Source organism: Chionomys nivalis, chromosome 21, assembly GCF_950005125.1.
Source record: "Chionomys nivalis chromosome 21, mChiNiv1.1, whole genome shotgun sequence".
Taxonomy (NCBI): Eukaryota; Metazoa; Chordata; class Mammalia; order Rodentia; family Cricetidae; genus Chionomys; species Chionomys nivalis.
The window spans coordinates 6,870,037-6,894,880 of record NC_080106.1 but is presented as its reverse complement, the minus strand read 5'-3'; the positions used below and the strand labels follow the sequence as shown (position 1 = coordinate 6,894,880).

Sequence of the window (24,844 nt, the reverse complement as noted above, 5' to 3'; positions counted from 1 at the left end):
GGGACAATGGCACTTATGTGGGGGCCAGGCATGTTGTTGGACATTCATTAGTTGGCAGTTCAGTGTTCAGAACTGCCTTTACCTAATCAGAACTTCAACACTGAAGTGGCAGACTCCCAATGTCTAGAGTAAGGTATAGTTACTGTGCCTGTTACAGCCCATCTTGGCTGTGACTCCTATTGCCCCTCTGGTTTAAGTTTCTCATTCTCTCTACTCTGCTATATGCCTTCCCTATCTCCAGTATAAGACAGAAATCAGCTTCTTTTTTGGAAGATGGAAGACACTTGTAGGGAAGAAACTACTCTGGTTCTCCAGGATAAAGCCCTCACCAGGTGCTACCTGGACAGGAAACTCCTATATGGAGCTCTCTGTCTTGAGGCCAACCCAGTGGTCCTAATGCTCCTCAGTGTTCTATGAAAACTGGTACCCATTTACAGGTTGAAGAAGTGCTGCCATCAGTGTTCCGCATCTTCTTTCCCTTTTTCTACCCTAGCCTGGCACCCTCAGCCAGGCATCTGTGTGTGTTGGAAGTGGGGTGTTGAAAATCGCTGTCTTTATGTTGTCTAGAGGTCTGAACATGTTCTGCAGGCATCATGTGTTTCAGAGCTGGGTTTCATGTACATGAGGTTCCTGGCTCTCTGGCAGCAGAAATCTCGAAAGTCGAATACTCTTTACCTGAAGCTCAGCTCAGAGTCTCTCAGGTTGGCAGGCCACTGATATATGGGTAGTCTTAGGTTTTAGAGATACCAGGCATACAGAAAGCTCTCGTGGATTTTGGTCTGGCTTCTCAGACTGATATAAGATGTAAATACTCTCTATGCATTTATGCCAGCTATCTTTATGGCAGGCTCTGGCAGCAATACATCAGACTTGTGCAGAGTTGCAAGGAAGTCTTATGCGTAGGGTGACAGAGTTTGTGATTTGTCCCTGTGGGCTAAAATGGATGGTTCTAAGGATGCTTGAAGAAAATAAGATAATGCATTTTTTCTTTATGGCGCAAAATGGAGCTATAAAGAAGTGTTTCATGATTAAGTTCCATGATTTAGGGACAGGGGAACTTTGTTTAGAAAACAGGTTCCCAGGCCGGGCGATGGTGGCGCACGCCTTTAATTCCAGCACTTGGGAGGCAGAGGCAGGTGGATCTCTGTGAGTTCGAGGCCAGCCTGGTCTAGTTCCAGCTAGTTCCAGGACAGGAACCAAAAAAGCTACGGAGAAACCCTGTCTCGGGGGGGGGGACACGGACACAGGTTCCCCTAGCTGACAGGCTGCTTAGGGGTAAGTTCTGGGGTTCTGGGTGTCTTCTTTTGGCCCCTACTCCAGCCTTGTCTGTCTACCTGAAACACAGGGATGAATGATGCAGCTGAAGCATAGGATTCTGCTTTCAAGCTGTCCCCTTGAAGCGCGAGTACTTTCATGAGTTGATTAATATACAGGCCCCTCCTAGGCGGAACCCTGCTATCGGAAGGGACATTGTATGTACAAAGAGCATTTTAATTAATTTATTTATTTCTTTACACATAACTGAAAGTGATGTTACAGTACATAAGTTATTTACAACTGTGCAGTAATGTGTTGCAAAATAAATTATCTAGAAGGCAGCAAAAGTACATTGTGAATGTATATAAAACTGTACAGGTTTGCGGATACACTCTATAGGATTATTGGCTCTGTAGTGTTTCAAGTTACGTTCTCAGAAAGAGAAACAAAATGCCCAAGATTAAAGGAAAAATATACAAACCACATGGATTTGACTCCATTAAAAACACTATTGGAGAGTCCTGGCTGCGTCCCTGTGTCCAGGCAGGTGGCAGCCAGACCCTTGCCGGCACCAGTGTCCAAGCCTGTCCCGGGGACCCGTGGCGGGACAGCACTTTCCTGCCTCTTTGACCTGGAGGTCACTGCTTATGCGAGGTTGACGCCTTAGTCTATTTTCCATTAGTTGATCAGAATGGAACGAGAAATTAAAAAACACACTCTGTTCTGTGACTCCTCAAGTGCCCTGTCGTTGGCTGCAAGAAAACCCAGAGGGTGTGGCTGAACAGAACCACCTTGTCTGCGGCCATGGTCTCCTTGTCCCAAGGCTGGCAAAGCTCTGCAGTGTCTAGGCCTTGTGCTCCCCACAGCAACTGTAAAAAGAGATGCATTCTGCCTCACTGGTATCTGAAGCGGGAGACAAGTGGCCAGGTGCAGTCTCTGGGCTCCTCCCACTTAATGGACGTGGTGCTCCCTCCTCCGCTGCCGGGACTCATCGGCAGCACTGGGCGACCTATGTGGCCCTTGTTTGTGTCCTGTGACCTTCCTCTGAATGTCATGCTGGCAATAGTACGAAGTCATCATTGACGTCAACCATGGGCACGTAGAAGGATGGCACCTCATTTACACACAGGGACTTGTGCCCAGCGGGGTCCAGCTCCTGGGCCTTCAGCTGCCACTCCATCCTTTGCACAGCATTGAGGGCTGCAGCCTCATGCTGCTGTCGCATCAGCAAACATGTCTGTGGGATACACAAGGTGAGAGGAATGGCTAGCCCCCAGTTTCCACATTGCCTCTAGGTTCAACACAACACTGCAAACCCACCCTGGGTTTTACCATAGAACCTCCATCGGGCAGATGGACCTCCCCAATTCTGCACACCAGACTGGAGGTCTGACCCTCAAGTGCTCCACCAGCAGTTGTTGGTACATCTAACTCACCTCTAGGAGTTGTAGCATTTTACCAGAACTGAAACAGCTATGCTTTCAGTTTTCATCTTGTGTGTGTGTGTGTGTGAGTGTGTGAGAAGGAGGGAGAGAGAGGGAGAGGGAGAGAGAGAGAGAGAGAGTGTGTTTTGTGTTCATAGTAGAAACGTCAGTTAAACATGTATATAAGGGACCTGGATGTAGTATAGGACACGTTTTGGGGCCAAATTTTAAGCATGGGCCAGGGAGTCCACCCATGCTCAGAGGTGATGCTTAAGCTTGATGCGGTAATGTGGCTGACTCTGGTTAACCAAGGACAGACAGCTTTGGGAGTCCAGTTGATTGGATTATCTCAACGAATACATTGCTCATCATATCCTTAAGTTTTAAATGACTGAAATCAATTAAACTGCTAATTTAGGTGCATGACTTACTCAATGCAAACTACCAGTTGGCATGTTTCCCACACTACAGGGAGGCAGATAGCCTCCTCCAACCCACATTTGCATAATCTTCTGAATGAAGAAACCCTTTCACATTTTGGTTCTAAAAGACATTAACACTGAATATGTTTTTATCAAGATTTGCCATTTTATCTCTTTCTAGGACTGTCTCTGTGAGTTCAAGGCCAGCCTGGTCTACATAGAGCTAGGACAGGCTCCCAAAGCTACAAAGAAACCCTGTCTTGAAAAACAACAAAGGGGGAAGGAAAAGTTTAGAACTGTTTTATTATCAATTAAGGAACAAAAATGTGATAATTTTAAATGTACGTGGTCAAATTGTAAGGCCTTTCCTCCTCTCATAGTCTATCCTGGGTCTTCTGGGCAACATTACTCATAATTTCACCTGGGATGAGGTGTCAAGGACCTAGAGTTGACTCTAGGATGTAAGAGAGATGGTAGTAGGAAATGGTAGTAGAAGCTCATGGGAAAAGCCCCTCAGGGGCGTATATACATTGTAGCCCATGTGCCATAGGGCTTCTCAGCACCTCTGAATCAACTGTTATGATACCCAGCTAACTCTGACATCTTACTGTCAACAACACACATTTGATGGCAGCAATCAGGAGGCTTTGGATTGCTCCTCTTTTCTGCATTTGAGCAACATTTATGGGGAACTAAATAAAGAAGAGGTATCAACAACTTTTTCTCATTTTGTGAATGGCATGCTGGAATTTCATGATACCCTATGTTTGACTCTACAGCTACAGGTGGGGACTTGCTTCTTCTTTGCTGATCCCTTTTACCCCTTTACTCATCCTCCTATCCACTGTACTAGTTAATTCTACAAGTGTGACCTCTGAAGAGGGTTCAGGTTAGGTCCTGTCACTAGACAGAAGGGAAGACACTGAAGAGACAACAGACCCAAGACTTTTGTTCCCTGACAGCAGCAGTAATGGGGAACATGCAAAAGTATCACTTGTGATCACGTGTGGTAGTGGTATGGCCTCCCTTGCTTAGAACACTCTGACACTACAAGAACTCACCTTCATACGGTCATACTTGTCATCTACGTCCTGCAGCCAAGAGATGAACTGTCGGGCATTGAAGCGATCCCGCACAGACTTGTTCTCATCACCCTGTAGAACCAAACAGATGTTCACAAAAGCTCTTGGGGGCTAAGGGTGAAACCGTTGATGTTCCGTCCTTTATCCATCAGCGAATACATGGGTATCCTCATCTTAGCAGTACGTTTCAACCATTTGCTCTTGCCCTGGAGGAAAAGTACTCCCAGGCACTGGTGGCCATAGACTCAGTCTTTGCCCCACTGAGTGATGAGGCAGTCAACATTTACAGGGTAGGGCTGAGTGGAACCAGTTTCCTATGCAGGAGTCTAGTGTATTCAGAGGGACAGATCAAGGCCTTATATAAACTGTGTCCTCCATTATTTAGGATTACAGGATCATATAAAGCTAGCAATGGCATATTTAATTTATTCTTTTTAGAAGCTAAAAGCAATTTTCCCACTTTGAAAAGAATAGCTGAAAAGCCTGAGGGTGTGTTCTGTAGACTGGAATCAGCGTCCTTACTGGCTTTCCTTCTGTGTGCAGCATGAGCTGTAAGTAGACCCTCACTTCATTTTCACCACACGATCTTGTTTGTATGTGATGGACTTGCAAACAAGAACGAAGTTTTACATTGCCTCACAAAGGGAGAGAACCTGGAGCTGGAATGGCTGCAGCAAAACAGACTGCTCTGCCTATATCTCTGGATGCCAGGGGCAAAGCCAGTTAAAAAGTTCTGAAACAGTTGGCCCATGACCTCCTGTAACCCAAGTTTTTATCCAATGTCCAATATGCATCAGCAAGGAGTCAGGCAGAGACTGTCTCGTCTTTCACCTTCCAAAGCATGCTTGAAAAGCACCAGTATTTTGTATTTAAACAAAATTCTCAATTATCTGCCCCAGTTTGCTGACAACTGCAGAATATCTTTTTGTGCTAGGCATGGTGGTACATGCCTGCAATCCCAGCACTTAGGAACTAGAACAGGAGTTCAAAGCTGGCCCAGGCTACATGAGATTCTGTCTCCTTTAAAGAGTATCTGTTGTTAACTTGTGCAAAATGGGGAAAGTATGTGTGCCCCTTTCCCCCCAAGTATGTTAATGAACTGAAAAAAGATCTTAATCCAATTCCACTCCATCATGCTGTGCATGGCAAGAGGCCTCTACAGTACTCTTGTAAGGTCTCAACAGCCAGCTGCATGCTGAGCAGGGAGTAACTCTGATGTAAGACTGTGCACAGTACAAAGAGAACAGTGACAAAAAAAAAATCCCGGATACCCACAGCCTGGCAGAATGGGGTTAGGGTGCTTATCTACAGGAGACTTAAGATCTGAAATGGTGCAGAGCAAGAAGAGGTCACAGAGAAGAGCTAAACAACATGTGCTATCTGCTGGATCTGAGCCACAAACATATATATATGTTTGTATATATATATACACATACGTACATACACACACACACTCCCACACAAAATATAAACATGAAAGATAAAGGTTGCTAGGAGTTTCCTTAAGGCAATAGTAGGACTGTGCTCAGGGGCAGGTTAGGACAGGAACGCATTACAATGCTGCTTTGGTGGGTAGTGTAGGTAGACGGGCTGTAGCCTAAGTGCTTCCAGGCCCCGTGGCTCCAACTACCCCAGATAAAACCAACTAAGAAGCTTGGCTAGGCCTCTGGTCTGTAAGCAGAATGCTGCAGCTTGCTTGCTGGCAGGGACCTTGAAACACCATAGTTGTGGCTAGGTCTTGTTGCTGAAGTTATCATTGACCCATCATGGCCACTAACACAACAGCTTTGGTCCCCCTTTAGCTGTAGATGGGGCAGCAAATTTAAGCACACTGACATCAATCTCAGCTTGTGAGAGGGAGTGTGCTGCCTACTTGTGTACATACACAGGTGCCCCAGAGGAACTTAGAAATGCTGTAAGAGACTGAAATAAAAAGGCTTGAGGGCCTTTTCTATGACACGCCCCTGACTTCTGAGGCAACCTGGGGTTATGTGCTTAGATCCCAAAGCATGCTGTGAGTAGGGAAGAGGCTTGGGGGTGGTGGTGTGGTGTTGAAAGCTGGCACCTACACCAGCTAGTGTACTGACCTGGCTTTCTAGAGGCATGTTATAAACCTCAGAGTCTAGCAGCATTGTGCACGCACTGAATGGTACTGCCTGGTTGGCAATGGTCCTGGCTGCACGGCAGTGAACCCGAAGAATCTCTTGCTCGCAGGACACAATCAGCTTCTCCTGAGGAAGGAGAGGAACAGGTGAATTTAAAGTCATTGCCACCAGGCGCCTTGCACAAGGTTTCACTTACCCTTTCTATGCTGTGCTGCAGGCGCAGCTTACCCCGCACAGCCTCTTGCTGCTTGAACAGCTCCTTCAGGGGCTCCGCCAGGGAGGGAGGGGGTGCGATCTACAGATATAAGGAGAGAGAGAGGGGGTAAGCTACAAAGAACATACTTAAAATTCAAACATGCTCCAGCTCGGCACCCAAACCCAAAAACCTGCTGAGAGGTACCAGATGCTTACCTAAAAAACAACACCCAGGAGTTGCTTGTGAACTCTGCCCTATAAACAGTGACAGAAAAGGCAGGGCAGCCGGGCGTTGGTGGCGCACGCCTTTAATCCCAGCACTCGGGAGGCAGAGGCAGGCGAATCTCTGTGAGTTCAAGTCCAGCCTGGTCTACAAGAGCTAGTTCCAGGACAGGCTCCAAAACCACAGAGAAACCCTGTCTCGAAAAACCAAAAATAAAAAAAAAAAAAAAAGAAAAGAAAAGGCAGGGCAGAGAGCACCTAAGGGCTGTGTTCCTTGTGTAAGGAAAAAGTCAGGTGTACCCAAGCCAAAGGAGCACAGTGGGAATATGGAGTGAATAGGGCTCAGCAGGCTGCATGCAACTGAGGTGCAAATAGATCCTGGACACCTGCCGGGATGGGGGGGCAGGGCACTAGACAACCACACTAAAAAAGTGAGTAGAACCCACCCTCATTCCTATGGTCCCGTGAAGAGGCTCTGGGATGTTGACAACATACTTTAAGCCTTCCAGGCCTCATGCTCATCTAGACACACCCCTATGTAGACCATCCAAAGTAGGGAGCAGCAAGTGAGCAAGCTACAAAGTCAGTTGGGTGGAGAAGCTTGTAGAGAAGTAGTGAGGTGAAAAAGGGTTTCCCTTTGGCTTTTATGAAGATCTTGAAGTTAAGAAAGTGCCATGTGTCTGTGTGAAAACAGGCCAGTTTTGAGGTGCTGAGGAGCTCAGATGAAGCTATTTGCATGATCATGTGGGATGTGCTACAGGAGGCAGGGCCAGGACACAGATGGCCCGTCATGGATGTCTTAGAATGGCAATGAAGAATAAAGGACGGGAGGTGTCAGGGTGCCAGTCAGACCCAAGAACTGAGAGGTGAGAACAGAAAGGTAGATAAAACAGCTGAGACCATTCACTGTGAAAGGGGTGTAGAAAGGAATCAGGAAAGGAAAGGAAAGGAAAGGAACCACTGAGGACAGGGTCTCGATCTGCACACCCACTGTACAGCTGGGCTAGTGAGATAGATAGAGGCACTGACCCTCACAAGTGACAACCAAGAATGCCAGTGCCTCTTGACAAAGGTGCCAACACAGCCCCAAAGGTCTCTCTCTATTCATCAGTCCCCTCTTGCCCTACTTACTGTCTGGTTCTGTGCACACACAGATCCCACAGCACTCACCACAGGGATGTGCAGCTTGCTGAGTGGCTTGCCATCCAAGAGGTAGGACCCCGTGTAGGTGACATACTCAGCATAGCATTGGGGTGCCTGCGGAGTTATGCAGCAGAGGATCTTGCGTTTCTCTTCAATCTTCTTTCGTATTTGAAGGTACTCAAAATATGGGTTGGACCTGTCGCTGTGGTAGGGCTCAATGGCATCTAGCTTTATAGCATCCACAATGGCGGCCAGTGTTTGCTGGATGACCTCCCGAGTCTGTTGGGTGGATGTGTTTAGCTGCTGCTGCAGCTGCTGACTAGAACGTTGGAAACGACGCTTGCGGGGGTGTTGGGCCTGGGCATCTTCCTCCTCAGAGGAACGGCCCTTGGCTCTAGAGGTTGGGGCAGGCATTGGATCCTTCTCTGTTGGGAGTATGCTCTGCTTGCTCTGGCTTGCTAACATCTGGGCACGGTTTCTGGTCATGCGCTGAGGAACTTCTTCCACTTTGGGGGCCTTAGGGGCTTCAGTTGTAGGTTTGGGCTCTGGGTCTGTAGCCTCTGGCTGAATGTTGCCTGGGGGCCCTTCAGCTGCAGCCACAACACAGGTGGTCTCTGCACTGTTATGTGCCTGTGTCAAGCCATCTGTGGTGGGGCCATCAGGTGCACAGCAGGGAGCAGAAGCCTCTTCAGCCTCAGTCTCTTCATCAACACTTCCCAGGGGATGTTGTTCAGGAGGACTGGGTGCCGGCACCAAGTTGGAGACTGAAGCTTCAGGGGCACTATCATCTGCCAGGACCTCTGTTTCCACTGCAGCTTCTAGAACTACATCCAGCTTTGGTTCCTCCGAGGACTCAGGCTCAGTGGAGAGCTGAGGTGATGTTTCCTCAGGAGGTGGGACTGGTTGTTCCTCAGCTGCTGAGGCAGAGACCTCCCCACTGCTGAGGACCCCTGTGGGGCCTGGAGAGCGCTCTACTGGAGGAACAGGACTGCCCCCCACAGCTTCTGCCTCAACATCTGAAGTATCTTTGGCCTGGAGAGGGAGCTCTGGCAGTGAGAAAGGCCCCAGGTCGAGGTCATCCTCAGGGCTGGTAAAGGCTTCGTGCCATGGCACTGGTTCTACCTGGCTGAGGGCAGATATACTATGATTGCTGTCTAGGAAGCTGCTCTCTAAGGGTCCCAAAGCCTCTACCTGAGCCACAGTAGTTACACATGTAGGCTCGGGGGCTGTGTCCAGGGGTGCATCTGGGAGTGATTTACAGTTGCTAAAGAAGGACTCCATCCTGGCGGGAGCAGCGTAAGGAGCAGTCCCTTCTGCAGCAGAGATGGCCACTGGGACTGCTCCTGTCCCACCATCTTTGACTTCCTCTAAGCCTGACTCAGGGGCTGGCAGAGGGTAAGTGACTGGAGAGACGGGGTATGTGGGCTCTGCAGCACTGAAGGGCCCTGGGGTGGTGGAATGGAGGGACTCCCCAGCGCAGAAATGTTTTGGGGATTCTGCAAACCTCTGTGGAGACTTTAGCAGAAGTTCAGAGCCCACAGGCCAGCTGACAGGGTTTTCCGAGGCACTAGCAATAAGGGTGGAAGAAAGGGCCTGTTCTGCAGCAGTGTGTGTCCACTCAACAGGTTCCTCGGTAATCACCGTATTGAAGGGACCCTCATCCAGGGGCTCCAGATAGCTGGGCTCTCGGGGAAGGATGGCAGCTGTGGCCTGCTGGTCCTCTGTGGCATCCAGAGGTAGGCCTAGATCTGAGGGCAGGGACCCTTCCATGGCTGGGGTCAACAGTTCACCTCTTGGGGAAGGGGAAGACTTTGCTGGTAGGCTGGAGAAGACGCTGTCTGGGGGTGGTGTGGCACTGGCCACAGCTGTTGGTGGACAGTGCAGAGTGTCCACCTTGGGTGAGGGGATACCATAATCTGGGGAGTAGTACCCAGGGGACAGGCAGGCAAACTTCTCTGCAGGAACAGGTGGCAGAGGAGCCTTTTCTTCCATTAAGTGCTGTACTGGGGAATCAAAACTAGAGGCTGCAGGAACACTCTGTTGCCTGAACAGCTTGTCCCCAACATTGAATTCCTCTTCTGGGGTCCTTCTGATATCCACGGAGATTGAGCGATACAGGTTTGTGGAGACAGGCCTTGTAGGTGTCTGGCCTGGGTTTTCTGAAACCACACTGGAAGCCACAGAGAACCTGTCAAAAAAGGGTGGAGAGCAGGCGCTGGTGGATGTGGTGGAGACAGGCATTGAATGCTGGGAGTCAGTGCAGTCAAACACCAGGTCAGGGTAATCATCAGCACTGCAGGATGGGGTCCTGGGCGTGTGCATCACCTCCTCATAGCTGGGGCATGACACCACTGAGGTGGGGGTAGGCACCCCAGTGGGTCGGCCCTGCTCAGTCCGGGGTGAAGCAGGCAGAACCTCCTTCAAGGGTTGCCCAGTTAGCCAGTCTTTGGACTCTGTACCTGGTCCATTGTGTGGCTTGTTTTCACCAGTGGGCAGCATGGGAGCCGATTCCTTGAGCTTTTTGTCTTTAAAAGGAGGATCTAGGCCCACAGCTTTCTTGGAAGGAAGGTCCAGGCTCTTTTTGCGCCCATCATCTGTGGGTTTCTTCTCTTTGAGCTTGGGGTCTCCAGACCTATGCCGCATCTTCTCCATCTGTTTCATGCGTTCCTTGTGCCGCTTGTGCCGCTCCTCAATCTCAAGATCTTTCTGGGATAGCATCCTTTCAAAACTTGTCATCATGAGATCGCCATCTCCCAGGAGCTTCTCGCGGGGCCTGATGTCTTTCTTGCTTGAGTCTCTAGATGGCAGGAGCTTGTCATTCCCATTGCTCATCTTCATGGGATCGCCCTTTTCTCGCTCTGTGTTCTCCTTGAATTTCTCCTTCAGCTTGGTCTCGCTGAGCTTCAGGTTTTCGTCCCTAGACTTCTCCTTAAAGGAGTTGGGAGGGTTGTCCTTATCTTTAGCTGCAGGCTTTGGCTCATCCTTGTGATGTCTCAAGAACCCATCTACATGCTTGTCCCGGTGTTTCTCCTTCTCCTCCCTCCACTTTTCTCTGTGCTTCTCTCTCTTCTTCTTCTCTTTTAGCATGCTGATGGCACTTGACCCATACGGCTTTAGTTCCTTTTCTATTTTCTTTGCAGGTTCTCTTTCAGTATCAGTTCTGTCTTTCTTTTCTGAAGAAAACAATTCAATAGCTTTATCTAGTTCCTCTTCAATGTCAGCTTTTGTGTTGTAAGAAACCCCATAAGTTTCTGTATCTAAGAAGTCTTTTTCATATTGGTTGGAGTCCTTCCTGATGCCACTGCTACTGTCCTTGTAGTCTTCACTCTTTTCTTTCTTCTCCGCCTTTTCCTTCTTGGCTCTCTCACGCTCATGGCTTTTCTTAGAAGATGATGAGGAATGCCTGTGCCTCTCCTTCTCCCTCAACTTCTCTGAGAGGCAGGTACTATCCCTGGCCTTGTCCTCTGGTGGTGGCTCAGAAAAGGATACCTCCAGAAGTGTGCTTAGGCTGGGTTCCTGGCCGTGGTCAGCAAAACTGTCAGAGGAGACTTCACTGATCTTGTCATTGGAGTCTTCACGGTAGTCATGCAGAGCCTCTTCCTCCAGCTTCTCTAGTAGGCTCTTCTCCACTTCAGGGCCTCGTGAAGATTTTCTTTCTCTGGAGTGCTCCTTCTCTGGCTTCTCTTTGTGCTTACTCTTGGCCTTGTCTTCAGCAAAGTGCTTCTTTTCAATCTTTTCAGGGAGCTTCTGTTTGTTTTTCTTGTCTTGAGCAGAGTCGACAGAAACTCTGTCTTTCCTGTCCTTGTATTTTTCTGCACACTCTTTATCTTTTTTTTCTTTGTGTTTCTCAAAGATTTTTTCCTTCTTGTCCTTGCCCCCTTCCGCAACTCCTCTGTCTTTCTTCTTTTCCTTGAGCTCTTTGTCTCTTGGCTTCTCTGTGTGCTGCCTGTCAGAAGAGGACTTCCTGTGCCTATCTGAGGGATGTTCTCTTCCATCTTCCTTCTCCTGGAGGCTGTCCACTCTCTGTGTGTCGCTGGCCTCTCCAACTTTGAAGCTGCTGGTCATGTAATCATCTTTCTCGTCTTCACTTTCATCTGTGAATATGTCTGCGATGTACCAGCTCTTCTCCTTCCCCTTTTTATCGTCCTTTTTTTCTGAGAAGTCTTCTGAAATGATGCTAGGGAACATCTTCTCCTTCTTCTCTCTCATTTGGTCAAGGGAAGCTTTCCTGTCTTTGCTGTGTATGTCTTTATGCTTTTCCTTGCTATCTTTCTTCTCTTTAAAACATTTTTCAAACTCTTTGTCTTTCTGACACTTTTCGAGAACAGACTTCTCGCTCCTGTCTCTCTCACTGGACTTGTCTTTGTACTTTTCTGTTCTGCCCTTGTCCTTCCTCTCCTTTTCTAGGACATCCTTTTTCTCTTTTTCCCGAGCTGCATGGGGCCGTTCCCAGGGCTCCAGGTTTTTGGTGAAGTCACAGTCTGACTTGTCCTTGAAGGTGCTCTCACAGCCACATTCCTTTAGGTCCTCCCTGTGTACCTCTTCAGATCGCATACGCCCATCCCTCCGTTCCCGGGAGCCCTCTAGCGTATCCCTCCTGTCCCGGGCCACTTCAGCAGATTCTCGCCTCTTCTTGTCTTTCTCAGAGAGATAGCTGGGGATGCTTTTATGCTTTTCTGTTTGGTCTCTCCTCTTCTCAGAATTCTTGTCTAGATAGTCCCTGTCTTTCTTTCGGAAGAAAGAGTCTCTGAAGTCTCGCTTTTCTCGGATTTTGTTGTCACGCTTCTTTTCCTTATTCTCTTCTTTGACTGTTTCCAGGATAAGTTTGGCCACTGAGTCAGTCTTGATGTCCCTATAGTCTGTCACTGGAGAGTCCCAGCTGTCCTCTCCTTTGAAATCAAAAGAGGAATCTGACAGGTCAGAAAACCACCTCTCTTGTTGGTCATCAGAAAGGCTGAATTTGGTGTCCTCATGCTCCAGATACTGACTTTTGTTACAATATTCATCAAAATTAGCATCTTCTCTGTACACCTTTTCCTTTTTCAGTTTTTCTTTGTCCTCTTTGAAGGCCTTGTCCTTCTCCTTGGAAACCTTGTCCTCTTTCATGTCATTCTTCTTCTCTAACTTGGAAGGTCGGTCTTTGGACCTTTTCTTCCTTTCTTCTTTGTACAGTCTCAGTTTTTCCTCCTTGGGAGACTTTTCCTTTGTAGACTTCTCCCTTTCTGCCTTACTGGAACGGTCTTTTTCTTCCCGGAATGATCTGTTGATGTCTTTGTTCATATCCTTGATTCTCTTTAGTGCCTTTTCATCCTTAAAGAGCCACTCTTTATCCTCTGACTTCATCTTAGCAAGTTTATCTTCTTTCTTAAAATGGTCTCTGTCGTGCTTCAATACTTTCAACTTATTTTCAGTGGAAATGTCGTTATCTAAGAGGATGGCCTTATCTGGCTTTTGTTTGGAGTCCTCATACTCGTACGTAAAGCTTTTCAATTTAAGTTCTTGGCTGACTGAACATTGTCCTTTCTCCTTGTTTTTATGTTTGTGTTTTGTTTTGTGTTTTTTGACTATTTTCCCTTCCTTGTCCATCTTGGGGACAGCTCCATCTGGACAAGGGTGGAAGGTGCTTCTCTTCTCAGGTGGCATGCTCTGTAGGCCACCCCTTTTACGGTGTTCCTGCTTCCTCCTTGTGGGCTTCAGAGATTCCACACTGGAACCCTCGGAGGAGCAGTCAGACTCACTGGTCAGTCCGGTCCTTGAGGAGTCTGATAAAGAGCTGACCTCAGACCAGGCTGGGGAAGAAATGGCTTTCCAATTGTCAGTGCGCCAGTGCTTAGTGTGCTGGTCCGTGTGGCCAGAGCTATGTTTCTGGGCCGCAGCACTACCATGAGACGAGGTGGAGGAGGCAGACAGTGAGCTAAATAGGGAAGGGTCCTTCAGCACCAGAGGGGACCCCTTGAGGCAGCCTGCGCTTCCCACAGAGTCCCCATCATCCTCATCACTCTCTGAGGACTCACTTTCTGACCCAGAGGAACAAAATTTGTCATTCCTCTTTCCAAACCGAACTTCCTTTCCTTTTGTTTCTTTCTTTCGCTTCTTTTTCAATTTGTTTTTTTCTTTTTGCTGCCTAGAATTAGAAGATTCTCGTGCCTTACTACTAGGTAGCATTGTATGTGCTGACAATCTCAGTTTCTCTCCAGCCCCCATGGCAACACTCACATCCTCTTCATCTGATGTGTCTGACAAGATGCGATGGGCTGCCTTCTTTGGTGCAAGCGTGTTGTTTTTTGAGTAACTCTTAACTTCCATTTTGGGTATTGAAATGAAACTGTTTGACTTAGTTTCTTTCCTATAGTCTTTCTTCAGCAAGTGCTTGTCATCCACTGGAGGAACCCTGTCCTGCTCATCATCCTCATCAAACTCATACTCGTCCTTGACAGGGGTAACAGTTTTCTGGGGCTCTGGATTCTTAGCCTTAAGTTTGAGGCCTTTCTCAAACTCAGAGTCTGTGTTATTGCCATCGACAGAGCTAGAAGGTGCAAATGATGGGGCGTCCTCCTCTTCAGAGCTCTCTGTTGGGAACAGAAAGGGAGACATCAGGCAGGTCAGAATCATTTTCCTAGCATCAGCTAAGAATACTTTGCAGCTGTGGAGGGAACAGAAGGGGAGACTGGCTGGTTTTGCTTCTGAAGAAGCACTTTCGTCACATCTGAGGCCAACCACGGGCAGAAGGAACCCACGGGGCTTTGTAAGACACAAGTCTTACTGAGCAAAGTGCAGACATCTTGACAGTGAGGAACCCTGGAAAACTCCTGTATCTGGAAGTTCCTGAAGGTACAAGTTACCTTGTAGACTCTGTGTAATAATCTGCTCCCCCAACAGGGAGTACAGAGCCTCGCCCACCCACTCACATGGTCTGTCTGCCTGGCTTACCAGTGGAGCTCTCCTCACTGGAAGTGTATGTGCCTTTGCCTAACAGGAGATTCACCATCGTTGGGGAATTGGCTACTTTCAACGGTGTCTCGCCTTTCCTGTTGCTTTGTTGAGGGTTTCCGCCATACCGTAACAACAACTTCACCACCTACAAAACATTAATAATGGTATTAGCAGACTATTTGAAAAGTAGTTACTCTGCCATGCCTGTAGAAAGCTATAGTTCCTTCTAAACCCTGCTAGGGTGCTGTATGCAGAGCCATGTGGTAGGGTCTCTAGGTGCCCAGCAGAGCTGTCCTCTTTTATGGGGGTCCCCTCCAAACGTGGTTCACTTCCTCCACGTTTTCTTCATCTCTCTTCCTCGATGTGCTACCTCTTCCCCCAAATCTTCTTATACAACTCCCGTCCCACATAGAGAGAGCTGGTCAGCAGTGCAGGTCCGAAGGGTAGGTACATGGGGGGGTTATCTTTGGAGGACAGGGGTGTGGAAAATAGAGGAAACAAAGACCACATTTCTGTGAGCTGATTTCTTTATTTTCATTTACATTGGAAAGTAAGATAACTCCTCCTTGCTTGATTTTACATGCATAAAGATGGTTACATGGGTGACAGAAACATTCAAGGTGACATTTCAACAGCTCTATTCAACCATTTATAATCAGCAACCTGTGTTTATATGGCTGAGAGAGAAACTCACTCAACTCCAGTGCAAACATCCAGTTTCAGTCTACCCTCAACTGTAGTTCAGGCTTTAATACATACTCTTGTCACTCATAGTGTTTCACTTCAAGGTAATGTTTTGCATTGGATCATCAGCATGGAGAGCTTTTAGCATATTTAAGTTTTCTACTGCTGCTGTTACAAACCACCAAAATTTGTCTTACAGTCTGAAGGAATCGGTTTCACTTGCTTGGCTTACATCAAGGTACAGATAAAGCTGTCTCCTTCCTTGTGTTGATTGTTGTCAGAATTTGGATCCTGTGGTGCTGGGACCAAGGATCTACTTCTCTGCTGTTAGAGATCAGTATCCTCCCATGAATTTCCGCTAAGACCAGCAATGTTTCTACTAGGCCTGTTATTTTTATGTCTCTTTCATCTCCTTGTTCCAGCCAGGAAGAGGAGCTTTCAAAAGCTGCCTTTTGGACCACTCCATCCATATGTTCTCGACTAAGAGGTCACTATTGTATTCACCTAACGGTGTTCCCATAGCCTTTTTGTTCCCATAATTATAAAAATGTAAAACTCACGGAAGTATGGAGATTTAGATAATGGCCCTTGCCCCCCAGTTTTATCACCTGCTAGCTCACAATCACCTTTACTCAAACTGCCTACCTGTCAGGGCATTGTTTTTTTACAAGTCTCAGACATAAACTTTTCCAGTACATTTTTATAAAAGGGCTTAAAACCTGCAAGCAAATCAACCATCATGCCATTATCTCACCTAAGTATTCAATATATATATAAATTAGTGTCAGTTTTTCTGGGCTGTCTCATTTATCTTTTCATTCAGAAGCCCTAACCCACAGTGATTCATCACTGTGTACCACTGGGTTCTTGGGGAATATGGATCTATAGGGTTTTGATACCTCTCAAAATAGCCAGGCTGGCACTGCTAACTTGGGCAGATCTTTTCCTCTTCATCCGTCTTATTGTCCTGTCCCCTCAAAGGGAGTCTGGTAATGACGTCACTACTGCAACCTAAGACTAAGGTATGTCTACCACATCTTAGGTGTTTTCTGCAGCAAATCTACAGGAAGCCCTGACCGTAAGAGATGAAGTCCTGACCTACCACAGTAATCTAATTTTGACTATAATCCCATGTGCTGACTTTACGTCTCAAATATTACCCTACCCAAGACTTTGGATTGACCTTCTGGATGGGATCAGTACCAGTGGTAACAGGGATGCAGCAGCAGCTCATAAAGCTATCCAGCCAGATCAACAGAGCCAACACTGTACATTTAATATAGTGCTATTAGTCATCAGAATTGAGAGGTAATCCAGGAACTGACGTAGGGCAGAATGAACAGCTAGGCCTTAGGGCTGAAAGGGGGATTGGGAGCAACAAGGGACAACAATGGCAACATAAAACTCACTTCCCAGTATCAGAAAATGTGAAGACTAGCTAAGACAGAGAAACATGAAGCTGTAGAATGGTCCAGAAGTTAAGGACAGAGCAGCCACTGCAGGGCCGCAGGGAGATGCCAACCTTGTAGTGCCCGTTGTTGGCGGCATCGTGCAAAGGCGTGTCGTCATCCAGCCCCTTAGTGTTCACCTCTGCACCAGCGGCTAACAGCTGCTTGGCGATGTCATAATAGCCCCGGTTACAGGCCTCATGCAGTGCAGTCCAGCCTGAAAACAGAAACTTAGGGTATTTGTTATGTAATCCCTGAAAACTTGTTTCCTGCATAAATTGTAGTGAATGACAACAGGTGGGGGGTAGAAGGAAGCAGGGGTTGCTGCTATTTCCTAAGGAGTGGCTCTCTTGGAAAGCAAGTTACACCCAGAGAAGACATCAGTATTTTTTTTCTTGTGGTGCATTGCACAGTGAATATCTAACCTGTTAACTGCAGATTTATATGTAACAGCACTGGCTGCCAGAGCAATCACTCAGGAGGACCCCTCTGGCTGGGTGGTATAAGGACATTACAGGCAGCTCCCACTTTTCTCAAGGGAAACTATTTTAAAATAGTTACTAGGCAATGGAGAAATCTAAGGTTCCGCACAAAGAGGATTTTACCTGAACCCCCCTCCCCATTGCTTTTTCCTTCTGAGACAATCTTCTTAAAAAAATTCTTTGAGAATTTCATATACTGTATTCTGATCATATTCCTGAGGCCTAATACTTTCAGCTATCATTGCACCATGAACACATAGTTCTCCTGCAGTGTTGCACCATGGTGTGGGGTATCAAAAATCACACAGTTAACAATTAAAGTCTAGGCCTATAGCACATCTAGGGAGGTATCCCCACTTATGTCCATTCCAACCTCTTTAGGAAACAGCATGAGTGCTCAATCTACAGCAGAGTGGCTTCTGCTAGAACAAAGCAGGTACCTTTTAAACACCAGAGCAAGACCCTCTAGGAATCTGCTGTGTGGCAGACCCACAGAAGGGAAATATGTAAAGCCCCCCTTTGCTTGCTTAAAAATAACAAAAACCAATCAAGGGCCCGAAATACTTTTCCAGAGACTCAGCAGCAAATCACACTGTGTGGATATGAGGCCCACCCTCCAGGCAGGACTTACCTGCAAAGTCCTTGACATTGACATCTGCGCCTTCACTGATGAGCTCCTTGATGCGCCGGGCATCGCCCCTGATGGCTGCTCGATGCAGACGTGTCTCTCCTCGTTCGTTTCTCTTATTTACCTTATCTTTGGTTTTTGAGGCAGAGTTGGGGGTCCCCTTCTGACACACTGTAGACTGGGAGGGGTGCTTTGGTGTTGTGTCTACTGCAGGCCAAGGAAGAAACAAGTAGGACATTATAGAAGGCAGCTTTATTTCATGGGAACCTCAAGAACCCAACCATTTTCATGAGGAAAGAAAACACACAGGATCCATTGCCAAGTACAGCCACTCCCTCCGTGTCCAAAAAACTACTCTGGTGCCTGGGGCTCACTCACCTGGGCTATTTGCAGACTCCTCAGCAGTCATCTGCATGAGCAGAGCCACCTGCTGACGCTCAGAGAGAGGGTATCCAGCTCGGATCCCAGACAGCCCCATGCCGAATAGTAGCCCGGACTTTCGGGCAACAGGCTCCTTCTTGATCCGCTTCCGCTCAGGACCCTGCTTCTCTGTGTGGCAGGTGAGGGAGAAAGGGAGGGGAGACTTCATGCCCAATCCTCAGAGCTGGATTTTAAATTAATATTACAGAGCCCCTTCATTCCACCCAATAGCTTTACAGCAACAAGGAAGGTCTACGAGGGGAAATGACAGTGCTGGGAACACCGACCTTGCCCCACTCTGTGAGCAGTAGCTGTGAGAGACACAGTATAAATGCCCTGCTGTCAGCCCATTGGATCTAAGTCTCGGTCTCCACCAAACCATTTGCTCCCTACAGGCGCCACACACAAAGGCAGTAGGATGGTTCAACATGACTGACCTGGCCCACATGGGACAAGTCTCTATTATTAACACGTGTCTGCAATTAAACTCCTTCCCAGCCCTCCTCCAAACAAACAGTGCAGATATACAATGGCAGACACAGTTTAATATATGTAAATAAATCAAGGCCAACTTGTCAGTACTGTACCTTTCTTCTTGCTTCTAGGAACCTCCATTTCATGCCATGGTGCTTCGAGGACCGTACCAGCCTTGCAGTACCACAACATGGACTGAGCTGGAGGCATCTAAAGGCATCAACACAGAGCACTAACAAGAACGATGTAACAGCTCAGCTGTTCCATCTTAACCGCCTCCTAACAAGCAGGTCCTGGGTGCCTCTGACCGGTGACAAAATGCCCTGCCAACCTCTACTGGAAAGATTGTGCTGCTGCTCTTAAAAAGAGGTGGGATGTGGAGAAAAGACACTCACAGTCTATGGTTTGGAAACACAAAGGCTCTCACTTTGCCTCTTGCCTAGCAGCACCTCCACTGCGGTGGAGATTATAAGGGGTAAGCCCCTGAGCAGGGCCAAGACGGGTTTAGGGTTCTCCAGGTCACAGGGTACAAGCTACACACCCTAGATTTGCCAAAGGGAAAATGCTGATGAGGCTCTCACTGGCAGTAGTTTTCTTCCCTTACTATCCAGAAAACCCTCTGCAGGAATAAACCAGCTTCTGCAATCAGCGGCTGACTCTACTGTAGGTGGAGACAGCTCTAAGAAAGCAGTCTCTGTAGATGACTGACTACCTGTCACTGAAGACTCTCTGGTCTTCAGCTGGCTTGTTTGGCTTCATCGGCACTTTTCCATGGTTGAGGTTAGCCTCAAAAATCATCCTACCAATTTTCTATCAAACTGTTTGGCTTGCTTACTTAGAAGATTCTTAATTTGACAAGCCTATAGGCAGTGACATTCACCTGCTTAACAACTCATAGCAAAATGCCCCTAAATACTCCAGGACACCATCAGCTAGTTTTAAACAAGCCATGATGTACAAATATGAGAAAGGGGGAAAAATTAAGAATATGACGAGAACAAAATGTCAGAAAACCATGCCACTCTCAAAGGCTATACATAGCATCACATACTCCTAGCTGTGGTGAGCTCTGCTTTTGTGCAGTATGTGGTTGATATATTGCAGGTTAGTATGTCTTCAGATCATAAAGCACACTGTTATTTGATTGTTTAAGTTTGGCACGATACCGAGTCTCAAATGAGCCTCCCAACCCGCATTTTGTTTTGTTTAAAATGGTCTCACATTTGAGGCCTAGGCTGGCCTCAAACTCCTAATCCTCCTGCCTCCACCCACAAGGGCTGGAATTATAGGCATGCACAGATATACCTATACATTTTGTTTTGTTTGAGAGAGGGTCTTACTAAGTAGCCCTGACTGACCTTGACCAGACTGGCTTTAAATTCAAGAGATTTCTCCTACCTCTAGTAAAGGTGTTTGCTATCATGCCTGGTCACATACCTGTTATCTTAAAGATAACAAAGGAACCTAGTAAAGATGTACGAGGCTAGCATTCTGTGGCTGGAAGCACACCCTGGGGTTTTTCCTCGTGGGGAAACTAAGAACACAAGACCTGTCTGTCCCCCAAAGCAGTTGCTGCCAACCAGGGGACATACAGGCTGGGAGGGGTATCAGGTCTAGGCTTTTTTTGGGGGGGCGGGGAGGGGTTTGAGACAGGGCTTCTCTGTGTAACAGACCTGGCTGTCCTGGAACTAGCTTTTGTAGACAAGGCTGGCCTCAAACTCACAAAGATCCGCCTTTCTGTGCTGTGATTATAGTGCCACCACTGCCTGGCTGGTCTGGGCTTCTATGATAGCAGCTGTCCCTCCCTGTAGCTCAGTGACCACTGACTCTCACTCAGCCAAGAGGAGCTCTTAAAGATGCTCAGAGACATTCAGCACTACTAAAATACTGCTCTGCTGACCTCCCCCAAGAACTTGGTTCCCGAGCACAGCAACTTCTCATAGTCAAACATCTTAGAACTTCATCACTTTCTTGTCCAAATGTGAGTGGGGACAGGGATGGCTCTGAAATGTGCTTTCCTCAAAGTCTGAACCCTTTCACTGTAAAAGCAGCTTTCTCTAAGCACATGCAACAACTGGCACCCACAACTGCCCAATTTTACTCCCCAGCTTCAAAGGCCAGCAAACTTGAGTGTCTACCAGATTGAGACACTATATTCAGACTTCTGGGGTAAAGACGCCAAAGAAGCCCCTGAAAGGACACTAAAAGTTCTGTCATATGCCATGGTTCACAATATACACAGGTTTAGTGTGTCCAAAAATGGCTGAGCTACCTGACATGGACACAGGCTGTGTTGCAGATGCCCCTGCAGCAGAATAAGGTACCTGCACCCATCACCACCATGAATAGCCTGGCAGTATGGCTGACCTAAAGTGTGTGCTCAGGTTACCCAGCTCCACACCCACTGTCAACAGCTGTATCCTGTCTGCTGGAGGGAAACAGGGCAGGAAGCAGGAATTATTAGTTTCCACAGACAACCAGAGTTCCTCTGACATTTTATACTGATTTCTGTTTCTATTATTCAAATGGAAACAAAGTAGACTTCATATAAATTCCAAATGGTATTTGCTAAATTGTTAAGTAGAACACTGGTAAGTCCAAGGCAAAATTTAGTCTATGACACAGTTGGATGAGTGGCAGGTAGAATCACAAGTAGAACCTAAGCCTACAGAAGGGCAGCAGGGGAAGGCTGTCCAACTGATCCAAGAGTCCCCTTTAAAACTGATTTTAAGGCCTTGTTTTGGGAAGAGCCCAAGGGTAGAGAGTCTGAGAAAATAGAAATTTGGGAGAGGGACCCAAAGACCCTGCCAACACCTAGGGAGAGACCTCAGCTGTGGCAGTTCTCTTAGTCAGATATGAGCTTGGATGATCCTATCTCTCATCCTATAATCAACAAAGAATGTGACAGTGCTCTACTTTTCTACAGTCTTGGCACCCACATGTCTCATGCCAGACCTTGGAGGAAAGGCAGTTGTGTTTTATCACTCAGATGGAAAACACAAGACAACAACTTCCTAACTTGTGGTTGGGTCACCCACTGACTTTCTTTTTCCTATCACCTGGACCTGCTGGTGTGGTTTTCAGGGAGACTGGACAAATGCACCGGCAGCCTATTATGACTAACTCCTTTCTGCCATTACATCTATTAGGTGCACAGGTTTTTGGCAGCAAGGACAGACTGTGCTTTCCCAGGAACAGATTCCTTGAGTGAAGGGGCAACAATCCAGTTTCCAGCTGTGAGGGTAGCAGAAGCCTATGATGCTACCAGTGCTATTCAACAGTGTCTTCTCTGCTCACTGACCCTGATACATCCTCAGGAACCGAACACCAATGTTCCTATCTATACTTACTCTTTTCTTGCTTATAGTTCATTACACATTCCGAATGCATCTCCTTCATGCTCCTTTATAGCAGCTCTCCTGTGCCTGCCTCCTCTCCCCTGCAGCTCTAACCAGATTTAACCCTTACTTTTTTCTCTTATCTCTCATATTTTCTACTTCTATCTATGTCTCAGGAAATTTGTTCAGCTACAATTAACTCACTCACTGGTTATTTTGTGGGTGTCTGTGTAGTGTACTGTTCAGAGGTCAACCCTGGATGACGACACAGTGCACCTTCATATTTTACCTTTTTGCAATAGGGTCTCTTAATGGCCTGAGGTTTGTTTGCCAAGTAGGCTAGGCTGGTTAGCCAGTGAGTTCCAGACATTTACTGCTTACACTTTTCCGGCTCTAAAGTTAGAAACATGTGCCACCAAACTTAGTTTTTTCACATCCTCAATCTTGCACAGTAAGAGTTTTATTCCCACTGATTTTTTTTTTTTTAATGTCGTATCTAATAAACTATATAGTCTGACCACTGAATTTTCGTTTCTGGATCTTTGTTTGATACTTGTTTTTTTTTTTTTTATTTCTTGTGTCTGATCTTATTTTTTCTCCTATTACATTCTACTAGTTTTCATTGTTAACATTCCAGGGTGTTATTCTAAATCCAGTCCTCAAAGAGCTTTCTGAAACAGCTTTCTTCCCTGTGGTCTATAATTCTGCCAGGAAGTTCTGGCATCCAAGAACCTCGTTAATGACCTTAAATCTGTCCTGCCAATGTATATGGAAGCACAGATCCAACCCTACTAGTGGAAGGGACAGGTTTCAGAAGAAAAGCCTACAAACCCTCTTTAGAATTATCAGCAAAGACTGTCATCTTTCCTTGACAGACAAATGTCATCTAAAGACTTAGTCATTTTGTGGGGATAAACACTCTGTGGTGTCTGAGGACTGGCTTCAGGGTAGAGGTCCAATTCTGGGGCCTGTAACTACTCAGTAAGGTATTGTACTTAAGTTCATTTCACAGTGTGAGGATTGCTTTTGGCATTTCTAATTCTAGGCTTTTGCAATGAGACCACTACACCTCATTATGGAAATTATAACTCTTATTTGCAACTTCAGATTCCAGATGCAGTGTAGTCTAGAGACTCTGTAGAGGAACAACTTTTATAGTGATATTTTGAAATAGCAGTAAATTCCTTATAGGTGCTAATGAAACTCTCTCCATGGAACAGTTTCACACCATTCCTAGATATGGGTACAGTGAACACCAACGCTCTTAACAACTCTTGTTTTTACATATCAAAAGAAACCCCAACAAAACCACCACGACCAACAGCAACAACAACCCTACAAAAAACACACGCCTCCCCAACCAAATGTTTGACCTGGTCTTGGAATTTAAAGTACAGTGTTTCTGGTCACAAAGTCCCAATAGTGGACAAGATACACATTAAGCCATCAGTTGCAAAAAGGAACTCCATCTACCCTAAGCCCCGGGCTACATAGTGTTTAGAGGGTTTACAGAGTGCTGGTCTCAGCAGCCCAACCTACAGCACAATCATTACATTAAGTAATGGTGGTAATTGCTAACTGCACTTTCATTTTTGTGAGGGTCATAATACCTGTGCTGTGATAAGTGACCCCTCACATCTATGTACTATGGCATCCCTATCCGGAGTAGACTCTTCTATTCTTGTTCCTCCTTCTTAGAAATGGATTAGCCATCTATAGGGGGGTAGTGAGGTCAGATACAAGTCAGACCATGTCTTGGCCTTTGTGACCTCTGCAGATTGTTTCTTCAAGTTCTAAACCAAGGGTAACATTTAAACTCTCACTGTACACTATTTTCCCAGAATCACCTAAGGCATATGCCTGCAGGACGCATGCTTGCTGTTGCATAGTTCAGCAGCAGAATGTGAGGAGTAATAGAGATCCACATAACGAACAATCAGGACAATTTTAAAACCTGCCACTTATTCTCACTACACAGCACATGCTGAAGATTAGAAAATAATAAAGCAACACGTTCAGACATCTATCAATCCTGCCTGGCTAGACCCGAAACATTGGCAATACCCCTCCCAATATTGAAGGGGGTTTGTGTTCCACAAGTCAGAACCTGACAAATGGGAAGGCTCAGGCAGAGCAGCAAAGGCAAGTCTCAAAGTCCCACAGTGTATAACCAGGACTAAACTGCCTGGCTCCTGTACTTGCCTGCCACTTCTCCTTTTACCTTGGCTTATTTTGCTGTCTCCTTGCTATAAATGCCAAACAAAAGCCCCAAGCCTTGGTATCAAGGATGTATTATGCCATGGTTTGCTCTCCAGAGCAACTGCAACTGAATTTTGGAAAATAAAGAATTTAAACCAGAAAGAAACTTCTTTGTTGGAAAAGGCTAGGTCTGGACATGAAAAATGGCTGAGAAATACACCAGACCACCCACTTCTCAATTACGTAAAATATTTTATTTGGATCTGTTTCTTCACAAGTAGTCACATGTGGTTCCTAGGCTAATCTCAGACTCCTCACTGGGCAATCCTAGCATGCTGAGCTGAGGCTGCTGGTCTATAGGTCACAGCTGGGGTGTGCCAGAAATCAC

At 46.7% G+C, this 24,844-nt stretch overlaps 1 protein-coding gene across 4 annotated transcripts in view; it reads right to left on the bottom strand.

Annotated features, from left to right (window-relative positions):
• Positions 1-1,491: 1,491 nt before the first annotated feature.
• The window catches only part of Ankrd11 (ankyrin repeat domain containing 11), a 171,899-nt gene continuing 148,546 nt past the window's right edge, over positions 1,492-24,844 (bottom strand). For 2 of the 4 annotated variants that reach the window (XM_057753885.1, XM_057753886.1), the window contains 9 exons: positions 18,404-18,574; positions 18,029-18,232; positions 16,990-17,132; positions 14,781-14,928; positions 7,878-14,419; positions 6,487-6,585; positions 6,273-6,416; positions 4,165-4,257; positions 1,492-2,494 (listed from right to left, as the gene is read on the bottom strand). In XM_057753885.1, the coding sequence (XP_057609868.1) occupies positions 2,309-2,494; positions 4,165-4,257; positions 6,273-6,416; positions 6,487-6,585; positions 7,878-14,419; positions 14,781-14,928; positions 16,990-17,132; positions 18,029-18,232; positions 18,404-18,574 (7,730 nt within the window). In that variant the 3' untranslated portion in view covers positions 1,492-2,308. Of the gene's footprint in view, positions 2,495-4,164; positions 4,258-6,272; positions 6,417-6,486; positions 6,586-7,877; positions 14,420-14,780; positions 14,929-16,989; positions 17,133-18,028; positions 18,233-18,403; positions 18,575-19,032; positions 19,130-24,844 lie in introns of all 4 variants that reach the window. The other 2 variants (XM_057753888.1, XM_057753887.1) reach the window with 2 other exon arrangements.